General features: G+C 46.0%; 2 protein-coding genes across 3 annotated transcripts in view; one reads left to right on the top strand and one right to left on the bottom strand.

Annotated features, from left to right (window-relative positions):
* Nucleotides 1-814: 814 nt before the first annotated feature.
* On the top strand, nt 815-4,534 carry LOC121569411 (RING finger protein 151-like). Its single transcript, XM_041880388.2, has 5 exons — nt 815-1,284; nt 1,751-1,896; nt 2,264-2,360; nt 2,647-2,876; nt 4,234-4,534. The coding sequence occupies exons 1-5, from the start codon at nt 1,282-1,284 to the stop codon at nt 4,532-4,534; spliced, it is 777 nt and encodes a 258-aa protein (XP_041736322.2). The 5' UTR covers nt 815-1,281.
* The window catches only part of LOC121577028 (testis-expressed protein 2-like), a 34,192-nt gene continuing 13,461 nt past the window's right edge, over nt 4,477-25,207 (bottom strand). The window contains exons 5-12 of one of the 2 annotated variants that reach the window (XM_045222726.1): nt 17,558-17,796; nt 17,309-17,458; nt 17,035-17,134; nt 14,719-14,851; nt 9,493-9,630; nt 8,505-8,720; nt 5,638-5,758; nt 4,477-5,269 (exon numbers count right to left, since the gene is read on the bottom strand). In XM_045222726.1, coding sequence (XP_045078661.1) covers nt 5,093-5,269; nt 5,638-5,758; nt 8,505-8,720; nt 9,493-9,630; nt 14,719-14,851; nt 17,035-17,134; nt 17,309-17,458; nt 17,558-17,796 — 1,274 coding nt within the window. In that variant the 3' untranslated portion in view covers nt 4,477-5,092. The remainder of the gene's footprint in view (nt 5,270-5,637; nt 5,759-8,504; nt 8,721-9,492; nt 9,631-14,718; nt 14,852-17,034; nt 17,135-17,308; nt 17,459-17,557; nt 17,797-25,207) is intronic. The other variant, XM_045222727.1, reaches the window with a different exon arrangement.

Raw genomic sequence — 25,207 nt, 5'->3', positions numbered from 1 at the left:
AGCCATTTAGCAGACGAAGGAGTGATGCTTCTTTGAAGGAAAGGTATTCCTTTACAGCAGGACGAAGTTGGCCGCTACCTCGTGCACATAAACATTTAGAATATATTTGAATTAATAGATCAATACAACAACGGTTAAAATCAGGACATGAACTAAAAGGCTAAAACAAGGATTAAAAAGTTAAAAAATCATAAATCATAAAATCTAGCCAACATGCTGCCCCAAACACATAGGGGTTTACCATACACAATTAGCCAATCCTGATTCTAAACACACATTCCTTTAACACACGTTGTGCTGCTGGTGAGATGGACGAAAAACATGTTCATTATGGCAGGATATGAAATATTACTGAAAAACATGTTAATTATAGCAGGATATGAAATATTACTGAAAAACATGTTAATTATAGCAGGATATGAAATATTACTGAAAAACATGTTAACTATGGCAGGATATTAAATATTACAGAAAAACATGTTAACTATGGCAGGATATGAAATATTACTGAAAAACATGTTAACTATGGCAGGATATGAAATATTATTGAAAACCATGTTAACTATGGCAGGATATTAAATATGATAGAAAAACAAAACCTTTGCTCTCATAAAAACCTTCAGCCAATGTCACAACAGACAAAAGTACTGACATTCATGTTATATAAAGTAAACTACAGAATAAAGTTGGCTGTTATTACCTTTAAAAGGCCATTCAAACTGAAATTGTACTTTTTATTGAATAGATACCTCCAGTGAGTTCTGAAAGAGGCCTATTCATAGTAACCCACTCACTGTGGCCGTCATTCAGAGCAATAGCTAGAGAATGTGTTTGGTTTGGAAGCTCTAGAGCCAGCCGCCATTCATTTCCATGGCAACTCCCCCTGTCAAAGTGGTAAAACCTGGAGGGTACGAAAAAAAGAGGGAGGGGAAAAAAAGATAGAGCGAGAAAAAGAGAGAAAAGGGACCCAGGTGGTTAGTCACTAGCTCTGGACGTTATCAGGAGTTTTCAGCCTAACAGGAAGTACTATAGTGTGGGCCCTAGAACTTCAGAGAAAAGGAATGGCATGGAGCTTTACCACTGGAGAGCTGAATGATTATTGGTCAAATGACGTCTTATTTCCAGGTTGTTTTAGCAGTGTATTGTTGTGGTTCAGCACACAGTGATATTTGTTTGTGTTGTTGACATGTAGGCTAGTCCTAACTAAAAGGAGTGCGGGACTGAGCTGTGAAAACAGTAGCAACTGTGACCTCATGACAATTGACAACAGAGCAGTGAAATATGGTGAGTATAAAATATATCATTTATAATGATGAGTGACTTTATGGATGAAATATGGATTATGATTTTCGAGAACAACTTTGTGTCGAGAGAGCTACAGGTATCCAAAAAACTTGAATGAGGTCGTAGAAAAGGAACACAGATTATTAGATATATTTTTTAAATAACGTATGTGGTTGAAGAATTAATGCACAGGAGTGCCTGGGCCTGGTAATTTCTCAACCACGTAAACCTTTTTGGGGGATTTGATTCTTCCTGTTTAATGGATTATGATTTATTACAACAGAGTGGCTTTGATTTTACTAACTTCCTGCTATTTACATTATTTTTTATTTTGAGTTACCTAAAGTACAACTATCATATTTCCTAACTAACTTCTCTTGTGTGTGTGTGTGTGTGTGTGTGTGTGTGTGTGTGTGTGTGTGCGTGTGGATGTGTGTATGTGTGTATGTGTGTATGTGTGTTTCAGAGTGGGGGTTACGACGTGGACCTGTTTGTGGACAGTCCAGACTATGACCTGCTCTGCACCATCTGTAGATCTGTCCTGAGGTGTCCTGTCAGAGTGGCCTGTAACCATGTCTTCTGCAAGACCTGCATCCTACAGTGGCTCAGGAGGTACAGTACACAGGATCATGTCCTCAGTTTAGGAGAAACTGTAGATAAAATGAATATTGTAACCATCACTGGTTTATCATTAGAACAGACAGTAGCTGTATTATTATGAAAGGTATGGAGCAACATCCCACTGGATACACACTGGTTGAATCAACATCGTTTACACTTAATTTCAATGAAATGGAACCAACGTGGAATAGACGTTGAATTGATGTCTGTTCCCAGTGGGATGTGGTTCTAATTTTGGGCACATTTTCACAGTGCTGAAAGATGATTACCATCTCATTTCTTCTGGCTTCTACTGTAGAAATGATCATTTTAAAGTGTAAAATGAATTTTGTTGATTCAATTCAGCTCTCTTCTCTAGACAGGAGACATGTCCCTGCTGTAGGAACACTATCAGTCCCAGCTTTATGTTTGTCATGTACAAATTGAGTAAAACTATCAGCCGCCTCAGGATTAAGGTGAGTCATCACAGCCTGGTGTTGCTAAATGTTTCTATTACAAAGTCATGGGGTTCATTTTTTCCAGAACTAATGTGTGAGGGCCACACTGTGGGAAGGAAACTGAATGTTTCAAGCATAGAGGAACTCATTTTCCATCATGCCTCTCATATAGAATAAATCATTTCTTCATAAATCATTCAAACAACCGACGGCAATCTTTGACTTTCCCACACTCTTTCACTTCCTCTCCTCTCCCCTCTCCCCTCTCTCCTCTCCGCTCTACCCCTCTCACTCTCCCCTGTAGTGTAACAACGAGGGATGCTCGGCCACTTTCCCTCTGTCTGAGGAGTTCCTCCATAGTTCCTCCTGCCAGTTCCAGAGGGTCCCATGCCCCCACCAGGGCTGTGGTTCCTTGGTGCCCCGCTCAACCCTGGAGGTCCACTCACAGCATTGCCAGCACTGGAGCCAGCTCTGCCCCATGGGCTGTGGTACTCTGCTCACACAGTCCACCCAGCCCCAGCACAACTGCTTCAGGTGGGTGGGTGTTAAAACACTAGGAGTGGGTGGAAAAGGGATATATCATTTGTATCTTGAATTTAGAAGCATTCCTCACTTTATTTCTTTTAGCAGACACTCTTAGTGGGTGCATACTTTTTTTTTTTTTTTTCATACTGGTCCCCCGTGGGAAACAAACCCACAACCCTGGCTTTGCAAATGCCATGCTCTACCAACTGAGCTACACAGGACTGTTGATTAGTAGTAGTAGTAGATTAGTAGATTAGTAGATTAGGTGAGTTTTACTTTCCTGGAATCCAAATTTAGTATCACTGAGAAGGAAAGGAAGTAGAACGATATTCAAGTCATAAGAAGGAATTCCCCTCGACTTTGCCCACAAATTGGGGCAAACAAACATTATTTCCCATTGACCCATATTGTAAGAGCCAACTTCGTCGTCGATTTTATGTTATACAGAAATAACAAAACATGCTGAAAAGCTGCTGTGTTGTTCAATGTACATGTAGCCAGGTCAATAATCCCGACCTACGGTTCGTAATGCTCCAACGTAGGGAAATAGAGCCTGCGAGAAGAGCCCTGTGGCTTCAGGATATACGGTGTGGGAGAGTGGGAAATGTGGGGACCTAATGTTCAAGTAGGGTACATTACATTTACATTTAAGTCATTTAGCAGACGCTCTTATCCAGAGCGACTTACAAATTGGTGCATTCAACTTATGATAGCCAGAGGGACAACCACTTATTTTTTTTATTTTTTTTATGGGGGGGTGGGGGAGGCGGGGTAGAAGGATTACTTTATACTATTCCAGGTATTCCTTAAAGAGGTAGCTATGTGTATGGAAAACCTTTCATCACAGATAAGACATTTAACTTGTTTAGTATAGTCAGTTTGTAACTCCGCTCACTACTTGTAGCTGTATAGTCTGTTTGTAACTCCACTCACTACTTGTAGCTGTATAGTCCATTTATTTGTGTTGTTACTCTTGGCTAGCTTAATGTTCCAGTCGGTAACTAGCTAGCATTCACTCACAAGTGGCTGCTAGCACCCTCATGAAAAGGGGCATGACAGAAGCCCTACTATATTACGTTTTTCTAAGTAGTGCGAACACTCGGGAACAGGCAATGTTGAAAAGTAATCTTTAGACATGTTATACTTTTCTTAAATGTAGTTTTGTAATTGACTAAAACAAGCAGACAAGAAAGGTCACTTTTTTCTGTGAGCCAATGGGGTAACCAAGGTAACCATGGGTTGTCTTCCCCCCAAGGCGGTGCCACAACGTTCTATCTAATACCGACTGGGAGTATATACAAATTCTCTAAGTGAAGCTCGGTATAAATGCATGAATCCCCTATGATGATAATGATGCTTACCCCAGGCAGCTGAGGCAGCAGGTGGAGGCCCAGAGGCAGAGCCACAGAGCCATCGCTAGCGCCCTCCAGAGGAAGATTGGGAGAATGCAGGCCGCCATGACACACGTCAGGAGGCAGGTGGCGCTCATCTGTGAGAGCCTAGAGGTCATGGGAGAGGAAGAAGGAGAGGGAGAGGGAGATGAATACGTAGAGGGTGAGGGGGAAGGAGAAGGGGAGGGGGAGGTGTATGAGGGATATGGAGAGGGGGAGACTACAGGGGAGACTACAGGGGAGAGTAACACGAGCAGCAGTAGCAGCAGCTCCTGAGATGGGAATAGTTTTTTTTTTTTTTTTACAAATGATTAATTTACTTTTTATATGACATGTTTTTTTTATATATAAAAGTCTGTTTATGCGGAAATGTGAAAATTAAAGAGGTTTGGATTTTAATGATTTTAATGAAACTGTTAATTTCATTTTGGTGTATTTTGTAAAGACTGCAGATGTATTCTCATGGATTGTTTTATTTTCAGAATGTTTTTATTAGGTTGATTATTGTATCTAGGCAAATCCAAATCTCAAATGATTAAAAACATGACAAAAACACTTCTCTATGCCAAGGTTTTATTCAATGATCGTTTTCATCTTTCATGTATTAAATATGGACTGTCTGCTCAAAAGGACATTGAACTGTAAACAATTAAAACAGCAAGCAAACTCACATCTCATTACTGTTCCTCACATGTAAACATTGACCAAAGGTATCACTTAAAGTCAGTTGAAGTCCTGTAATATACAGTATCCCACTACATTTGGTGACACATCTACTTGTAGTGCTGTGAGAAAGTCAAGGATGTCATAGCGTCATTGGGCCACAGGGAGGCACTAGTCCAACTCTGTAGCAGTATTGTCCTGGGAGATCCTCTCGATCGACTCCATGGAGGAGTGGTGTGATGACTGGGACGGACACTGCTGGGGCTGCTGGGCCGCTGGAGGACCGTCCATCCCAGAATGCATCAGAGGCAGGTAGATGTCGTCCATGTTGGGCAGCACAAACACTTTCTGGAATGGAGAGAAGATAGGTTCATTGTTTTATTTTGGGTAGATTGTCTTACTTTGGATTTGTGGGGAAGAGGAGGGCGGGAGGGAGGGAGGGAGGGAGGGAGGGATAAAGACAAGGGAGGGCGAGAGGTGAGAGATACTAGGGTATACTAGGGTACAGTCCCCTGTAATTCAGTTGGTAGAGCATGGCGCTTGCAACGCCAGGGTTGTGGGTTCGTTTCCCACGGGGGGCCAGTATGAAAATGTATGCACTCACTAACAGTAAGTCGCTCTGGATAAGAGCATCTGCTAAATGACTAAAATGTAAATGTATACAAGGTGAGGTATGGGAGAGAGAGGAGGAGGAGGAGATGATAGAGAAGTCTAACCTGGAACTCATCCTGCAGTTTCTTCTCAATCCACTCAGTCACGTGAAAGAAGGTGACCTCCCTCTCCCCCAGCTTGGGTCTGACACACAGGTCCAGCTTGGGAGGCACACAGAAACTGTACCTGGAATACACACATACATACAGGATCATCAATAAATACAGAAAGACAGTAACCGAAGGCAACTACCATGTTGACCTGGTTGACCTGGTTCTCAGTAGCTCAGCTGGTAGAGCACGGCGCTTGTAACGCCAAGGTAGTGGGTTCGATCCCCGGGACCACCCATACACAAAAAAAAAATGTATGCACGCACGACTGTAAGTCGCTTTGGATAAAAGCGTCTGCTAAATGGCATATTATATATTATTTATATATTATATATTATATATTATTATATTGACCTGACCTTTAGAAAAATCGTATCATCGGTTGCTGTCATTTGGCCAGCCTTGTACTATAATTGGCACAAAAAGAAAATACTAGGCTTTGGTGATGAAGACGCAAGTATGTAAATGAAGAAATAGAGTGAAGCTGAGTGACTAGGGACTGGACTAGGGACTAGAGGTTGTTTCAGGACAGCGCCATAGAGTATATCTGAGTGTGGGCCGTACCATATTCTATGAGTAGGGGGAGGAGGGATATTGAGTGTGGGGCCATACCATATTCTATCAGTAGGAGGAGGAGGGATATTGAGTGTGGGGCCATACCATATTCTATCAGTAGGAGGAGGGATATTGAGTGTGGGGCCATACCATATTCTATGAGTAGGGGGAGGAGGGATATTGAGTGTGGGGCCATACCATATTCTATCAGTAGGAGGAGGGATATTGAGTGTGGGGCCATACCATATTCTATGAGTAGAGGGAGGAGGGATATTGAGTGTGGGGCCATACCATATTCTATCAGTAGGGGGAGGAGGGATATTGAGTGTGGGGCCATACCATATTATATCAGTAGGGGAGGAAGGATATTGAGTGTGGGGCCATACCATATTCTATCAGTAGGAGGAGGAGGGATATTGAGTGTGGGGCCATACCATATTCTATGAGTATAGGGAGGAGGGATATTGAGTGTGGGGCCATACCATATTCTATCAGTAGGAGGAGGAAGGATATTGAGTGTGGGGCCATACCATATTCTATCAGTAGGGGAGGAAGGATATTGAGTGTGGGGCCATACCATATTCTATCAGTAGGGGAGGAGGGATATTTAGTGTGGGGCCATACCATATTCTATCAGTAGGGGAGGAGGGATATTTAGTGTGGGGCCATACCATATTCTATCAGTAGGAGGAGGAGGGATATTGAGTGTGGGGCCATACCCATAGAGAATTATAGAGGCCTCTAGTGGCCAAAAGGTTGTGTTAGCATAGGCAGAGCCATTGAGGGCTTTCACGATTTGAATTACATTTACATTTTACATTTACGTCATTTAGCAGACGCTCTTATCCAGAGCGACTTACAAATTGGTGCATTCACCTTATGATAGCCAGTGGGACAACCACTTTACACATGTTTTGTTATTTATATTTTGTTTTATTATTTTGTAATTTCTTTCAAATGTTTTAAAAACAATTTTTTTTTAGAGTATGTTTTGAATTTTCATTTGTTTTATATATATATAGTTTTTTTGTTGTGTTTATTTTTTTTTATTCTTCTTCTTCTTTTTTTTCTTTTTTTTTGTGGGGGTGGGGTAGGGGGTGTGGGGGGGGGATAGAAGGATTACATTTATACTATCCCAGGTATTCCTTAAAGAGGTAGGGTTTCAAGTGTCTCCGGAAGGTGGTCAGTGACTCCGCTGTCCTGGCGTCGTGAGGGAGCTTGTTCCACCATTGGGGTGCCAGAGCGAACAGTTTTGACTGGGCTGAACGGGACCTGTGCTTCCGCAGAGGTAGGGGGACCAGCAGGCCAGAGGTGGAAGAACGCAATGCCCTCGTTTGGGTGTAGGGACTGATCAGAGCCTGAAGGTAAGGAGGTGCCGTTGCCCTCACAGCTCCGTAGGCAAGCACCATGGTTTTGTAGCAGATGCGAGCTTCAACTGGAAGCCAGTGGAGTGTGCGGAGGAGCGGAGTGACGTGAGAGAACTTGGGAAGGTTAAACACCAGACGGGCTGCAGCGTTCTGGATGAGTTGAAGGGGTTTAATGGCACAGGCAGGGAGCCCAGCCAACAGCGAGTTGCAGTAATCCTGACGGGAGATGACAAGTGCCTGGATTAGGACCTGTGCCGCTTCCTGTGTAAGGTAGGGTCGTACTCTGCGAATGTTGTAGAGCATGAACCTACAGGATCGGGTCACCGCTTTGATGTTAGCGGAGAACGACAGGGTGTTGTCCAGGGTCACGCCATGGTTCTTTGCACTCTGGGAGGAGGACACAACAGAGTTGTCAACCGTGATGGCAAGATCATGGAGCGGGCAGTCCTTCCCCGGGAGGAAGAGCAGCTCCGTCTTGCCGAGGTTCAGCTTGAGGTGGTGATCCGACATCCACACTGATATGTCTGCCAGACATGCAGAGATGCGATTCGCCACTTGGTTATCAGAAGGGGGATAGGAGAATGTTGTCAACTGGGTGGGACTTCCATCTTCAATGGCTGATCCCTCCTGGTGACCCTGTTGGAGTCATGTCCCACCAGGTCATCAACAGGGATCAGCCAATCGTGAAGAAGAAAATTGACTACTTCAAAATGGAGATAGCCTCAATGGCGCTGCCCATGCTGTCACAGACGCTATAATGGCACAGATAGAAAGATCAGTCCTCTATCTATCTCTATGACCGTACCACATTTTATCAGTAGGGGGAGGAGGGATGTTGAGTGTGGGGCCATACCATATTCTATCAGTAGTGGAAGCAGGGATATTGAGTGTGGGACGTACCATATTCTATCAGTAGGGGGAGGTGGGATGTTGACAGCCAGTGTTCCAGAAAGCTCCTGAACCTCCACTGCTAGCAGCAGGGGCGTGTTGGACATCTCCTCAATCTTCTTTTTGATGAAATCATTCTCTGTCGCCTTCTGGAAGTACTTAGACTTAGCAATTTTGTCGACAAATCTCAAAATCCGCTTGCCTGTCCTCCCGCCACCAGCAGAAACCCTGCAGAGGGGAGGAGAGGAGAGGAGAGGAGAGAGGAGGAGAGGAGAGGAGGAGAGAGGAGGAGAGAGGAGGGGAGCAGAGGAGGAGAGAGGGATAATGTTGCATTAATGTGAGGCCATGTGGAGAGGCAGAGGGGTTAGCATGAGGCTACATGAGAGGACATATGCTTTCAGAGGTTAAACGTCACACTGGTCGCAAATGAAAACAGCAAAGCTATGACCTGTAATCTAATCTTAAACGAAGGGCTCTATTAAATCCGTAGCTCTGAAGATCCACTTTATAGCGCGATTGACAATTAAAGGCAATGTAAATGGTAAACGCTGCACGGTAAATGCTGCATATGTCGGATCAATCGAAATTACCTTAACATTTTAACGCGGCTCTTCCGTGATACTTCGGTGATACGGATTGAATCCAGCCTTAGGAGCTCAAATGTAAGCTATATTCGGGGAAAGTGATGTCAATGTATCTGTTGTGACTATAGAAGATGGTATTAGGGCTTGAAGTTTAGTGCTATACCGCACTTTAAATTTCAAGGTAATTTTTGATGGAGCCAACATATGCAGCGTTTACCATGAATGCAGTCTCCGCTAACACGGGAACATTGCCTTTAAATATAAATCGGGCTACAACACGGAACTTCAGCGCTACGGATTGAATCGAGCCCTTAGCGTGCAATACAGCACAAGGTCACAGTCAGGAAAAACTCCTGGCCGTATCATTCTACATGGCCGACTATATTTGGTGTGTAAGAGAAAGGGTCATCCATTACCCTTCAGCACCAGGTGGAGTCCCCTTTTCTCCCACAATGCCTTGGGGCTCTGAGAGCAGTACTTCCTCCTCGTCAGAAGAGCCGGCGCTGGAGGACTCCTCATCACTGTCAGCCAGAACACTGAGAACGGGTCTGGACCTGGACACAACAACACAGGTTAAAACTCTCACTGAGACTAAACTTAACCCTAGCCTTAACCCTGACACTAGCTTCCTGTCCACATCCCAGTTCAACCCTAACCCTAGTCTCAACCACAACCCTTACTCTAACCCTAAACCTAGCTTCATGTCCACATTTCACATCCTGGTTCAACCCTAACCCTAGCCTCAACCACAGAGAAAGGGTTAGCTGCAGCCTAATATGGCGGCCGGAGACTGGGGGTGTCGAAAGAACGTAGGCGTGTCGAAAGAATGTAGGGGTATCGAAAGAATGTAGGGGTGTCGAAAGAACGTAGGGGTGTCGAAAGAACATAGGGGTGTCAAAAGAACGTAGGGGTGTCGAAAGAACGTAGGCGTATCGAAAGAACGTAGGCTTATCGAAAGAACGTAGGGGTGTCGAAAGAACGTAGGGGTGTCGAAAGAACGTAGGGGTGTCGATAGAACGTAGGGGTGTCGAAAGAACGTAGGGGTGTCGAAAGAACGTAGGGGTGTCGAAAGAACGTAGGCGTGTCGAAAGAACGTAGGCGTATCGAAAGAACGTAGGCGTATCGAAAGAACGTAGGGGTGTCGAAAGAACGTAGGGGTGTCGAAAGAACGTAGGCGTATCGAAAGAACGTAGGCGTATCGAAAGAATGTAGGGGTCTCGAAAGCACACATGTAATTAGTCTGACTTTCTGTCAGTTCTTTCACAGATTAGTGCAGAGATTAGTGAAAACATGACTGTGTAGGAATGCGCATTATTCAACTTGTTGATGTCCCATTTCTAAACACCGATAGCAAGCTTTCTCAAGGGCAGACCTATGGGTGGCATGCCCATGCAAGTTTGCTGTCATGCCGATGACGACCAATTTATGAAGCGAGCCAAAATAGCCTACAGTTTATGCTGATACCCATCTGATACTAGCACGTTATAATAACAGGAGAATGAGGTTACCCTGGTGGCAGATCTTCATGTCTCGTCACGATTGCTTTCATAAAAATTTGAGTTGTGTGTGTGAAAATCATTATGAGACTGAACAATGCGCCATAACTCTACACAAATGCATTTCATTTCCGCCGGAAGTTGTTTGCACAACGTCTGCCGGTGTAAACACAGCGATGTCGACGCTAGCTTGGGAACACGGTTCTACTACTTTGACAGCGAGCACAGCTAGAAAGGTGCCCATTCGCTCAACCACGGCGCCTGACAAGTTTTTGTCAGAACACTTACACCCATCCTTCCGTGGCAATGCCGCAACCCGTCAAGGAGCGGAGGGGGAGGAACTTGCAAAGGACTATTTGGAAACTCTGGTCAACAGCATTGAAACCAAAGGCTTAGTGGTGTGCGAAAAGGAACCGTGGCTTGCAGCATCTCCCGATGGAGTGATAAACAACGACATTCTGTTGGAGATCAAATCACCTGTGATGGGAAACAAGTCACTTGCAGAATTTTTGGCAACAAAGAACTGCGAAATCACAACTGTGGCAAACGGAGATAGGGTAGATTACCATATTGCCTGCAATGGTCCAAAAGGCTACTACATGCAGGTACAAATTGGGATGCACTGCACAGGGCTTCAGCACTCCAAGTTGGTGATCTGGAACAAAACTGAGCACCTAGAAATCGAAGTACCCTACGACCAAGGCTTTGTCCAGGGGCATATCATAAGGCTGCGCACATTCTACTTTGCCCACATGCTCCCGAAAATTGTTGATGATTTTGTTGAGGGAAGGTTACAGTTCTGCAGTAAATATCTCAGCATTTTAAAACCAAAATAAACTGCCTTATTTAGGTCATGCCCACAGGAGCCAACAGATGTCCATTGTTTACATGATCTCTTTATGCTGTGCAATATATCAGTGTGCCTACTGTTTGAGTGAAAATAAAGTTTGATGTAATTTCAATCCTTAGAGTGCTACAATTTATTTTAACACAGTTCATAATTCATAGTAAGCTCATACTGTACATAAATAACACTGGATTAATTAATTGTTTTGAGGAAACTAAACAAATGGCTTCAACAAGAAAGATTGCGTGTTTAATCTTAACAGGTATTAAAAAGTAAAATACAAAAGCAGCCCACACAATTACATCACTATGAAAATATTCATATATAATATTAAAAAATACAATGCACGCAGTATTTGTTGTGTTTATCTGTATTTAATTAACAACATGGCTGGGTGTTGGTAGACAGGGACACAGGGCAAGATTCTAAACCTCACTGATCAGTGGACTCTTCAGGTTAACTAGGCCAGCACAGATGGTTAAGATGTTGTCCAGTTTCGGTGCCATGCTGATGGGAACATTCTGGGATAAAATCTTAAACACCTTCAGTCTCTGGATTGCTCTTTCCACATGTATGCGGACATTGGCTACTCGCCTGGTGCGTGTCGTCTCCTCATTGGTCAACTGATTGCGCCTGTAGGTGAAAGCAGGGATGTTCAAACTGACCCTTCTCTCATCAAGCAAGTCTCGAATGGTGAACCCACGGTCCGCCATGACCTCATCACCAGCCCTCAGATAGTCTAGGAACCCACTGTCCATGGTGATAAACTTATCGCTGCTTCTGCCAGCATAGGCATCAGATATAAACATGATTAGCCTATTAGGGGCCACAGCGACGAGATATTTCAGTGTTGCGTGATTTATACTGGCTGAAAGTGTCACTCCTTGAGTCGTGGTTTGTGGCTCTCTGCATGGCACTTTCGGCACAGTCAATGATGCAGGTGGTTCGAGGGTAGTTCCTCTGAAACGACAAGGGCATGGTGGCACGAATGGTCTCTCTTGGAAGCCAGGGGATCAGGACTTTGAACTGTTCACCCATCACGTCAATCCAGTGACTAATCACAATGCTTGCCATGGATGTAGACACATTGAAGCGGTGAGCAATATCTCCTAATATTAGGTTTAGTTTTAGTTTCATCAACGTCATAAGTATTTGGTCAACAACAGGAAGGGTAATTGATGGCTTACTGAAAGGCAACAACACCGTCACCAGGGTGAAGAATTGAACCATAAGCACTCCTGTATACAGCCGGGACCTAGCATCATCAATGACCGTGGTGCTGGTCACAGTAGGACCCATTTCTGCCTCGCACTGTGTGGCCTTGTCTACTTTAACAGACTGTGTTGTTGAACAGTAAATGTGATCAATATGTGACGGATCCTCCCATTGGGTCTGGGCATCTCGAAATTTTGGTGTAGCAGGCTCGGCCTCACAGACAGGCTGACAGGTTTCTGGAGCATCTAAAAAGGGGAAGAGAAAACATGGATGGAGCTAAATTAATGCAGGCATAGAGTCCTCTCACTACAAACATCACAATGGAAAAATGTGTACTACAACATTGCACTCACACGCACACAGACAATCATCATCACAACAGCCTGCCACCTTGCATTGTATTTATGATGTAGACTAAGGCACACGCAGGCAGGCACACACACACACACACACACACACACACACAATTAATGATGTAGCTATCGTGGGCATTGTTTGTCCCATCTCCAAAACAATCAACTGCCTTAGCAAAATACCGGTAGCAATGTTAATGTATGACAACTTCTTCATAATTAACAGTATTGTCAGCTTCATAGCTAAAGTTGCTGAACTTACCCTCAGATTCAAGTCTGCGTTTCTTTATCTGGGGGGAGGCAGTGGTCCGCTGGGTGAGTTGACGCCTCTTTGGCTGGGGAGGGCGATTGTATCCCAACCACAACTCTGGGAAAGGATTATCCTTGGTAGGTTTTTGGTCAACAAAGTGATAGGAACAAACAAAAACGTTGAGGGGTGGTTTCTTTAGATTCAATGCCTTCAGCCAGGTCCTTGATTCCGAGTCGGTATCAGGCTTGCGAAAAAATTTAAACAATGGAGCGCATGGACATTGCCTCTTCGTAGCTGGTTTGTGGTCGTAGCACTCTCTATCTAACCACTCGTTCAGGTGCTTTCTCTAGTTTTTGCAACCAACTACCGCACACGTCGTTCCCGAACCACTTTTCTTCATGTTGTAATTGTAATTTTTATATCCTCTTTGTCACTGCGATATCAGTGCTTTGTCGGCACAACGGAGCTAGCTAGCAAAACAAACCCAGCCCGGCAGAACGGAAGTGGATTGCATCGACGGGAGGAGTTCAGGAAGTAGAGCGGAAACGGCTCAAAAACTTGTCTATACTGGTCATAATTTTTCATGTTTGCTTTCATAAATGTTTGAGTTGTGTGTGTGATTAAAACTGCTTTAGCATCCCCCATGCACTTCCTGAAAGTGACTGAACAAAATAGGCTCCTCTGAGTGGTGTCACCTGGCAACAACCCTGTCCAATCAAAAGAGACCATCCAATACCAGTGCACTTTCACCACGCCCATTTCTTTTGACACATCCACTTATTTCAACACGCCAACTACTCCAAGAGCAGTTCAACCCTTACCCTTAACCCCAACCCTAACCCTAACCCTAGCCTCAACCACAACCCTAACCCTAATAGAGATGTGTATGAGGATGTGAAACCTAAATCATGTGCTGCTGGACAAATAAATAATATTCAGCAGTGCCAACCGTGCTGTAAAGACAAGCTCATACATGCCTAACAAAAACAGGATCTACTGTAGGATTACATTTTAATTTGGAAACAGACCAACTAATCAACATAATGTGCATGCAGGCTCTGTTCAGAGGTTCACTATTAGAGGAGTTTGACAGATCAGGAGGGATAATGTAGCCTGGTGTCTTCATTATCATTTCACTATTTAGTTCACAGAGGGGGCAGACAGAGGGGGCAGATAGAGCGTGGCAGATGACCATTACCAGAATGTCAGCATAGATGCCGCAAGGCAGTGGTTATTTTGTAGCCTGAAATCCAGACCTGTTTTGTGCTAACATTCCACTCCTTGTACTCCGTGTCACATTCCAAACATGACAAGGAGTGTAATGATAGCACAAACAGACTGGTACCCAGCCAGGATAGTAATTTGCAGTTCAATTTACAATTAAATAATGAAAAATGTTAGTTGTATAACGTAAATGTTGTCCAGTAAATCATATATTTGATTTTAGATGATAGTGCAGTAGCATCTGTAATGTGACTGACCCCAGGCTGCCAGTATCAGTGAGGCTATCTGTGTCCAGGCCTCCCTCCTTGCCCAGTTTGGACAGGTTGATCTTGGTCTCCAGGGTCATCTGCAGGGCACTGGTATACACAACCCCCAGCTCCAGCCACAAGCCTGGGGAACACACACATGCAGGTATGCAGGCACACACACATGTACACACACATATACATATACACACACACACACACACACACACATACCAGAACAGAGATTGATAGACAGATCAGGAGATTGAGAGGAGGAGACGCTCCTCATCTGGTTATGGTGGAGTACTGAGCATCAGATGAGTCCATATTAATAATATGGTGTAATCTCAGGGAACCAGGGAGCTGTTACTTCCTGCTGGGGACATGCAGTACAGAAATCTCAGGGAGCTGTCACCTCCTGCTGGGGACATGCAATACAGTAATCTCAGGGAGCTGTTACCTCCTGCTGGGGACATGCAGTACAGTAATCTCAGGGAGCTGTTACCTCCTGCTGGGGACATGCAGTACAGTAATCTCAGGGAGCTGTTACCTCCTGCTGGGGACATGTAGTACAGTAATCTCAGGGAGCTGTTACCTCCTGCTGGGGACATGTAGTACAGTAATCTCAGGGAGCTGTTAGCTCCTGCTGGGGACATGCAATACAGTAATCTCAGGGAGCTGTTAACTCCTGCTGGGGACTTGCAATACAGTAATCTCAGGGAGCTGTTACCTCCTGCTGGGGACATGCAGTACAGTAATCTCAGGGAGCTGTTACCTCCTGCTGGGGACATGCAGTACAGTAATCTCAGGGAGCTGTTACCTCCTGCTGGGGACATGTAGTACAGTAATCTCAGGGAGCTGTTACCTCCTGCTGGGGACATGTAGTACAGTAATCTCAGGGAGCTGTTAGCTCCTGCTGGGGACATGCAATACAGTAATCTCAGGGAGCTGTTACCTCCTGCTGGGGACTTGCAATACAGTAATCTCAGGGAGCTGTTACCTCCTGCTGGGGACATGCAATACAGTAATCTCAGGGAGCTGTTACCTCCTGTTGGGGACATGCAATACAGTAATCTCAGGGAGCTGTTACCTCCTGCTGGGGACTTGCAATACAGTAATCTCAGGGAGCTGTCACCTCCTGCTGGGAACTTGCAATACAGTAATCTCAGGGAGCTGTTACCTCCTGCTGGGGACATGCAATACAGTAATCTCAGGGAGCTGTTAGCTCCTGCTGGGGACATGCAGTACAGTAATCTCAGGGAGCTGTTAGCTCCTGCTGGGGACATGTAGTACAGTAATCTCAGGGAGCTGTTACCTCCTGTTGGGGACTTGCAATACAGTAATCTCAGGGAGCTGTTACCTCCTGCTGGGGACATGCAATACAGTAATCTCAGGGAGCTGTTAGCTCCTGCTGGGGACATGCAGTACAGTAATCTCAGGGAGCTGTTACCTCCTCTTGGGGACATGCAATACAGTAATCTCAGGGAGCTGTTACCTCCTGTTGGGGACATGCAGTACAGCATATTGGTTTGGTGGTGGTGGGTGTGTGTCTATGTCTGTGTGTGTGTGTGTGTGTGTGTGTGTGTGTGTGTGTGTGTGTGTGTGTGTGTGTGTGTGTGTGTGTGTGTGTGTGTCTGTGAAGCCATACACATGGGTGCATTTAGCAGTGTTTAGGCAGGATTTACCGTTCCCTGGCTAGTATCTCCAGAGAGGGTTAGTCTGTGTCCCTTTCTCCTGTCTCTCTGCCCGTACCACAATATGCACCAGGCTCAGCTTGTTAGTCAGTGACCCACGTCACATCCATGCCTCTCTAATCACACGTCATCATTTACAGATTTATACAGACCCCCACCCGCACAGTCAACACGTGTCACCATCATTCCCATAGGGCGGCACACAATTGGCCCAGCGTCGTCCGGGTTTGGCCAGGGTAGGCCGTCATTGTAAATAAGAATTTGTTCTTAACTGACTTGACTAGTTAAATAAAGGTTAAATCAAAAATTAATAAAAAATAAAACATTCCTTTGGGGAATTATAATCTGTCGTAATTTACAGTAATTCGCAGACCTTCATAATCAGGGCAAATCCATTTAATCTGCTCCTAAATACCCCTCCAGAATCCAGATTAGACTGAGGATGACACGATGTCATTGTCTTTCACTAATTGGTACTCTGAGTAGAGTTTAATTTACTGTATTGTGGGTTGAGTTACTGGCCCCAGAGTTTCTCCTGGTCAGGTCACGTGGTCTGGAAAAGCTCATGGCCCTTTATCGCAGAAACGTCAGGGAGTGTAGAAAAGGAAGCGTGCGCTCTCTAGTTGACACTCACCTCTGCTGTTGACCACAGGCCTGGATGCGCTGGTGATTTGGGGCAGACAGGAGCCCATGTCAAGTTCAGTCAGAGTCAGCTCATTCATGAAGTAAGGCAGCTGCACAGAGACACACACAAACAAAGAAACACGCTCTTCTGTTTTGCTTGTTTCCAGTGGGTGTTGTGGTTTTCTAGGCTATATATTACTAGCAAATGACCAAATAGAAATCTTATACAAGCTCCCCTTGCTCCTGAACAGAGGATTTTCCACTGTGAGAGCTCACATACTCACTCTGATTCTGCCTAGCTTTTTCTGGATCTTTCTGGAGACAACGTCCGCCCAGTATTTCTCACGCAGGAAGTCCAAGAAGATTCGACCAATCAGGGCATTGACCCAGTCAGTCTGGCCCTCCCCCGGGAACTCTGGGAAATCACAGGTGCACTGTAGGGAAATAGATACACCACTACAGATTAACACACTATTTAATTATATCATTTATCTGTTTCTAGATGTTTAATTCAGGTGGCCACAGGAACTCACCCTCACTTTGTTGGTGGGGCTTGTCTCTGTGCTGTTGAGGGATGGTCTGGGCTGCTCTGAGGCCAGGAAACGAGTCATGTAGGTGGGGTAGTCCAGCAGCGGAGAGCCCACCCTGGATGGTTGGATGGAGGGGGTAGAAGGGGGAGAGGGGAGGTCCTCTTCAGTGCTCCCCATCCTGCTGGAGCCTCTGCTGCCCTGGGACCGTCTTGAAGGGCTCACCTCTTCCACCATCGGCACATCTAAATACAGAGATAACAGTTGTTGGTTCACAGACTTGATGTTGTTGTGCTCATTTTTAAAAAAGTGTTACATGAGAGTGCATCTGTAAGGAAACGTGTAATATTGTCAGCGATGAATTATGCTTCAGGGGCCTTAGTGGACTGTCTAGGAATAAAGATGGAGGGCAACACTGTTCAGTTTACACTACCAGGACAGACCAGAGCGAGGGCAGAAACATTTGTGGTTAAGTGCTTTGAGAGCACCACGACAGTACTACATTCTCCTGAACGTTCACGCATCTGTAATCTAGAAATGAACCTGAACACAAGGAACTACCCTGGGGAATAGCTGCCTGAACCATGGAGGGAACGGAGCAGCTGCACCCCCACTTTCAACATAGGGGCGTAAATGTATGTTTTTGCACCCCCACTTTTTTATAAGAAAATGATCATGATCCATTGGGTAATTTGTTATTTTCAATGAATAGTAATGTTTTGAGCTAGTCTGTATTAAAATAGATATGTCCATTTTATTTCTGACATAATAATTAACAGATAGCATTTTGCACCCCCATGCCTCAAGATGAATGGTTTTGACCACTCTAAAGTTTTGTTTTGGCTCCGTGCAGTTAGAAAGCCCTAGTTGCACCACTGATGCTGTTAGGCCTACTGCTGCTAGGTAGCTCTCTCTCTGCTCTCCCCCTCCCCTCTGTCTGTTTTTGATTGCAGGAGTGAAGTCTGGTGTGCGGGAGTCAGGGTTCCAGCTGCAGCTCATTTACCATAATCACCTCAGCCTTTAAGACCCGGTCAAACTTGCCACTCATCGTCAGATCATAGTCAAGACGACCATGTTAGTCTTGCTGCCGACTCAACCTGCTTGTTTTCGCTCTTTGTGTTTTTGGCCTGTTCTATTTACTTTTCTCCTGTGCCACAGATTATTGGAACCTGACTCCTGCCTCCGCTTCACTCCTGCCACCACCATCCTGCTTTCCACTACCGGACCTCCCTTTTGGACTCACCACGGACACTAGGACATTACGGTACCACACCTGCTCTGAACCTGGATCTGTTACCCTCCCTGTACCTGGACTTGCTCTTCCCCTATTATTGGAAACCTGGACAAATTGATCATTGTAAATAAACCTGTTAAACCTTCTCTGGCTCGGTGTAGTTGTCTGCATTTGGGTTCAAATCCAGTTTAATCATGACAGTATGATCTGACCATGATGAACCCAGCAGACTGTAGCTCGGATACCAACCCAGAGTGCACTCAAATTCGGACTGCCATAGCCAATCAGGGCATTTTACTTGGCCAACATGATACTTTGTTTAAGACTATTTCTGAGAACAGTCAGATGCTGTTTAATCAGATTCAATTACTCACCCATCAAGTGTCTGTCCTTACTACCCAAATTAATAATGCACCCCTCGTTCATGGCATACAAACTGCTCCTCCAGCCCAGATCAGAGAGCCTTTTGTTCCTGCTCCAGAGCGCTATGACGGGAACATGGGAACTCAATGCTCGCTAGTGTTTGAACAACAGCCCCTCACCTACGCCTCAGAGAGAGCCCGTATTGCCTACCTTATCAACTCTACTAGCGGTTCCGCTCGTTCCTGGGGATCCGCGGTCTGGGAGAGTCAGTCGGACATTTGCGACGCTTATGTTGCCTTCACCACTGAGATGAGGAAGGTTTTCGACCACCCCGTACGGGGCAAGGAGGCTGCTAAACGGTTGTTGTCTCTTCGGCAGGGGTCTCGCATTGTGGCGGAGATGGCAGTGGAGTTTCGGACGTTAGCGGCAGTGAGTGGTTGGAATGACGAGGCATTACAAGGACTGTTCATTAATGCTTTGTCTGAGACTTTGAAGGATGAATTGGTGTCATATGATGAATCGCCTACGCTGGATAACCTTATTTCACTCACCATCCGGTTGGATAATCGGATTCGGGAGCGCCGCCGGGAGAGGAGTGTTAGTTCCAAGCAACCTGTCTGTCGTCAACCAACTCCTCCCCGCCTCTTCCCTACGGAGAAGGCCGAGTCTTCCCGAGTCGATACTAGGAGCACTAAACCCGACGCCATGGAGGTGGGTCGTGCACGGTTGTCCTCAGAGGAGCGTGCACGTCGTATTCAGGTTCGGGCCTGCCTGTACTGTGGAGAAGCTGGTCATTTCGTTCCTTCCTGCCCAGTTCGTCCGGGAAAAGGGCCGGCTCATCATTAATGGGAGAAGTTTTGGTGAGCCGAACAGCGGATTCTTCCTCTTCTCCCCGCATTCTGCTTCAGGCATCCCTCCAGTGGCAGGTCCAGGATTTCCCTATTAGTGCGCTGGTTGACTCTGGTGCCGATGAAAGCTTTTTGGATCGAGAGTTGGCTCAACAACTGGAGTTAGAGACTGTTCCTATGGACCGTCCGCTGCAGGCTAAGGGTCTAAATGGACAATTGTTGACCCGTATTACTCATCAGACTGTCCCTGTTTGTCTCAGAGTGTCGGGTAATCATCAGGAGAGCATTCAATTTCACATAATTGACTGCCCACAGACCCCCCTGGTCCTTGGTATCCCCTGTCTCATAAGACACAATCCACACATTGATTGGGTGACAGGTAGAATTGTTTCATGGAGCACATTTTGTCATGTGAACTGTTTGTGTTCTGCTCAGACCCATGCCAGCACTATGCCTCAACCTCCGCTGGAGTCCATGGATCTCTCTGCTGTTCCTGACGTGTATCATGACCTGGCATCCGTTTTCTGCAAACACAGAGCTACTTCTCTTCCTCCTCACCGGCCATACGACTGCGCCATTGACCTCCAGCCAGGAGCCCCTCTCCCTAACAGTTGCCTGTACAATCTCTCCCGCCCGGAGACGGAGGCTATGGAGAACTACATGCGGGACTCCTTGGCGGCAGGTATTATACGTCCTTCCTCGTCACCTGTAGGAGCTGGATTCTTTTTTGTTGGAAAGAAGGATAAGACCCTCAGACCCTGTATTGATTACCGTGGACTTAATAACATCACCATTAAGAACAAGTATTCTCTGCCTTTGATTAATTCTGCTTTTCCCCTCCTTCATGGTGCTACCATTTTTACGAAACTGGATCTACGAAATGCGTATCACCTGGTGCGCATTCGTAAAGGTGATGAATGGAAGACTGCCTTCAACACACCCTTGGGACATTTTGAGTATCTGGTCATGCCTTTTGGTTTGTCTAATGCCCCTGCTGTTTTTCAGGCACTCGTGAATGATGTCCTTCGGGACATGTTGAATCGTTTTGTTTTTGTCTATCTGGATGATATCCTGATTTTCTCAGAGTCCTCCCAGGAACATGAACTGCATGTGCGCCAGGTGTTGCAAAGGTTGTTGGAGAACAAACTATTTGTGAAGATGGAGAAGTGTGAATTTCATGTGTCTGAGACCTCTTTTTTGGGTTACATAATAGCTCGGGGGAGTTGCGGATGGACCCAGCTAAGATCTCCGCGGTCACAGACTGGCCAGCCCCCTCCACCCGCAAACAACTTCAACGATTCCTGGGGTTTGCGAACTTCTACAGGAGGTTCATCAAGGACTACAGCCGCATTGCGGCACCACTCACCGCTCTCACCTCCATCTCACTACCGTTCGCTTGGAATGAAGGGGCCGAATCAGCGTTCGAAGAACTGAAACATCGCTTCGCCTCGGCTCCCATTCTGATGCAGCCGGACCCCGACCGCCAGTTTGTCGTGGAGGTGGATGCATCCGACACTGGGGTAGGTGCGGTGTTGTCACAACGTTCTCCTGAAGATAACAAACTGCATCCCTGTGCTTTTCTTTCACGGAAGCTTTCTCAGGCAGAGAGGAATTATGATGTTGGAAATCGTGAACTGCTCGCCGTTAAGCTGGCTCTCGAGGAGTGGCGGCATTGGTTGGAGGGGGCGGAACAACCCTTCATCGTTTGGACGGATCACAAGAATCTGGCATACATCCAGTCAGCTAAGCAGTTCAATCCCCGTCAAGCCAGTTGGGCACTATTTTTTGGGAGATTTAATTTTTCTCTGTCTTACCGTCCTGGGTCACGCAACGTCAAGCCTGACGCCCTGTCTCGTGTTCATTCTGCTGTTGATACTGGTAGTAACCCTGAACCCATCTTGCCTCCTACCTGCAGTATTGCGGCCATTACATGTGACATCGAAGGGATTGTTAGACAGGCTCAACATCATCAAGCTGACCCTGGGAGCGGTCCTCCTAACCGGTTGTTTGTCCCTGAGTCTGTTCGCTCCCAGGTACTTCAGTGGCCTCACTCGTCTCCCCTTACCTGTCACCCTGGAGTTACTCGGACCCTTGACTTTGTGCGACGGAAGTTCTGGTGGCCCAGGATGGAGGCGGACACTCGAGCCTTCATTGCTGCTTGTACGGTATGTGCACGAAGTAAGAACTCCACCCAGGCCAGCGCTGGTCATCTACGACCTCTGCCAATACCCAGCCGGCCCTGGTCCCACATTGCATTGGATTTTGTCACTGGACTTCCCCCCTCGTCTGGAAAGACTGTCATTCTTACTGTGATTGATCGTTTTTCTAAGTTTGCTCATTTTTTGGCCCTACCTAAACTGCCCACTGCCAGAGAGACAGCTGATATTTTGGTTGAACATGTGTTCCGCTCTCATGGTCTACCCACTGATATTGTCTCTGACAGGGGTCCCCAGTTTGTCTCCCAGGTATGGAAAGCTTTCTGTAAAGCTTTGGGCATCACATCCAGCCTGTCGTCTGGATATCACCCCCAGACCAACGGGCAAGCCGAGAGAGCGAACCAGGAGATGGAGACCGCTCTCCGCTGTGTCACAGGGTCTAACCCTCGGTCTTGGAGCTCCATGCTCCCCTGGGTGGAATATGCTCATAACACCTTGACTAACGCTTCCTCTGGTTTGTCTCCCTTTCTGTGTGCTCTGGGTTATCAACCTCCCCTGTTCCCTTCTCAAGAGAGGGAACTGGTGGTACCCTCGGTGCAGTCCCACATGCGCCGCTGCTTCAAGGTCTGGAGGAAGGCCAGGGTAGCTCTGTCCCGAGCTTCGTCGTACATGCAGAGGCAAGCCAACCGTCACCGGTCCCAGGCTCCCGGTTACTCTCCTGGTCAAGAAGTATGGCTTAAGTCACGTGATCTTCCATTGAAAGTAGAATCTAAGAAGATGGCGCCGCGTTTTATAGGACCGTTCAAGATACTGTCTATTGTTAACCCCTGCACGGTTAAACTACAGCTTCCTGGCTCCCTACGGGTTCATTCCACTTTTCATGTGTCCCAGATCAAGCCTGTGTCTGTCAGCCCTCTGTGCCCGCCCTCTCGTCCCCCTCCTCCGCCCAGGATCGTGGGTGGGGGTCCTGTCTACACTGTCCGGCGACTTCTGGATGTTCGCCGCCGGGGTCGTGGTTTCCAGTACCTGGTGGATTGGGAGGGTTATGGTCCTGAGGAACGTTCCTGGGTTCCCAGGAGCTTCATTGTGGATCCTGCTCTGGTCCGTGATTTTCATAGGTTACATCCGGATAAACTCCGTCGGCCGCCGGGTGGCGTCCGTAGAGGGGGGGGTACTGTTAGGCCTACTGCTGCTAGGTAGCTCTCTCTCTGCTCTCCCCCTCCCTTCTGTCTGTTTTTGATTGCAGGAGTGAAGTCTGGTGTGCGGGAGTCAGGGTTCCAGCTGCAGCTCATTTACCATAATCACCTCAGCCTTTAAGACCCGGTCAAACTTGCCACTCATCGTCAGATCATAGTCAAGACGACCATGTTAGTCTCGCTGCCGACTCAACCTGCTTGTTTTCGCTCTTTGTGTTTTTGGCCTGTTCTATTTACTTTTCTCCTGTGCCACAGATTATTGGAACCTGACTCCTGCCTCCGCTTCACTCCTGCCACCACCATCCTGCTTTCCACTACCGGACCTCCCTTTTGGACTGACCACGGACACTAGGACATTACGGTACCACACCTGCTCTGAACCTGGATCTGTTACCCTCCCTGTACCTGGACTTGCTCTTCCCCTATTATTGGAAACCTGGACAAATTGATCATTGTAAATAAACCTGTTAAACCTTCTCTGGCTCGGTGTAGTTGTCTGCATTTGGGTTCAAATCCAGTTTAATCATGACAGATGCATATATTTTGTTTTGCTGTTACATTTGTATTGTCTTTTCATGTCCAATGGTGTCGTTACATATCATTTGAGCTGTGTGCACTACGAGCAAATTCATTGTATCATTTCACTTTGCCTGTCAGAACCATGATGAGCACGGGCATGTGTGATTAGGCCTCACTGTAGTGCAGACTCTTGAGTAGCTTTCCATCCAGTAGCGGTGCGTGGGGAAAAACACTGGGGAAGCCATAATAATATATGTAAAATTATATATATATATAAAGCCATAATATGACCATATTATTACAACCTATGTGTTGTGATAATTGCGTTGTTTGCTCTATAACCTGTTAGTTCATATGCCTTTGCCACCATGATATATATAGACCTAAAGGCCGAGACAATAAGAAGACACAGTGGCAGAATAAAAAACCAGAGAGCAACATCTGTCTGGTGGAGTCCACAAAGCATATTCCATGTAACAAACAGTTGCATGACCTACAGCATGGCCAATCAAGTTAATGTTACCGACATTATCGGACCACTAAACAACTATTGATTTAGAACCACAGAGCGTTACCACAAGTTGCAAAGAAAACAGGAGCTGCCGCCTCTATTCCAGCACCATTCAACTTTTCAACATCATCAAATCACCTATGCTTAGTCTAATACAGTGACAACTAAAATATTCAAAAAATGATTTATTCTAATCAATGTAAGCTAAATATCATGTGTCTGTCCAAGGTACTGATTTCTCTGTGTGTGTGTGTGTGTTAGTAGAGAAAGCATGTTGACTCACCCTACTTGTAGAGAAACACCAATGCCATCCTCCTCTCTTTCATGTTGCTGAAACGGTCTAGGCTACATGGCTAAAATGCTAGCTCCTTAGACTAACTTCCTTTCATGGGCAACAATTAGCCAGCTAGTTAACATTAGCCTACTACATCTAGCTACATATTGCACTTCCATCCTCTCAGGCCAGAGGCACAATGTATGAATTAATGGTTGGATCAGCATTGCCGTTATAATGCTCGCTGGCTTCCCTTGCATTCAATGCTACGAGCGGCAACAATGTCATACTCTTTTTGAGCAGACAGCATCAGATAGATGGAATACACATACAGAGACAGAGGGGCGCTGTTTCACTCCCTCGGATGCATTCTCTGGTGAGATACATTCAGCCTCTTGCGAATTGAAGGAAACACAGAGACAAAATATACATTTATTTATTTATTTTTCTTGGTATTTTTGGGGGGGAAGGCTGGCTTCCCTTGGCATCCATAAATACACGCCACTGCTTTCATCAGCCTACCAAAGGTTGCACCTTAGCAGAAAACTGCATGTC

The sequence above is a fragment of the Coregonus clupeaformis genome, chromosome 1, assembly GCF_020615455.1.
Source record: "Coregonus clupeaformis isolate EN_2021a chromosome 1, ASM2061545v1, whole genome shotgun sequence".
Taxonomy (NCBI): Eukaryota; Metazoa; Chordata; class Actinopteri; order Salmoniformes; family Salmonidae; genus Coregonus; species Coregonus clupeaformis.
This window is presented reverse-complemented; position numbering and strand designations above follow the sequence as displayed.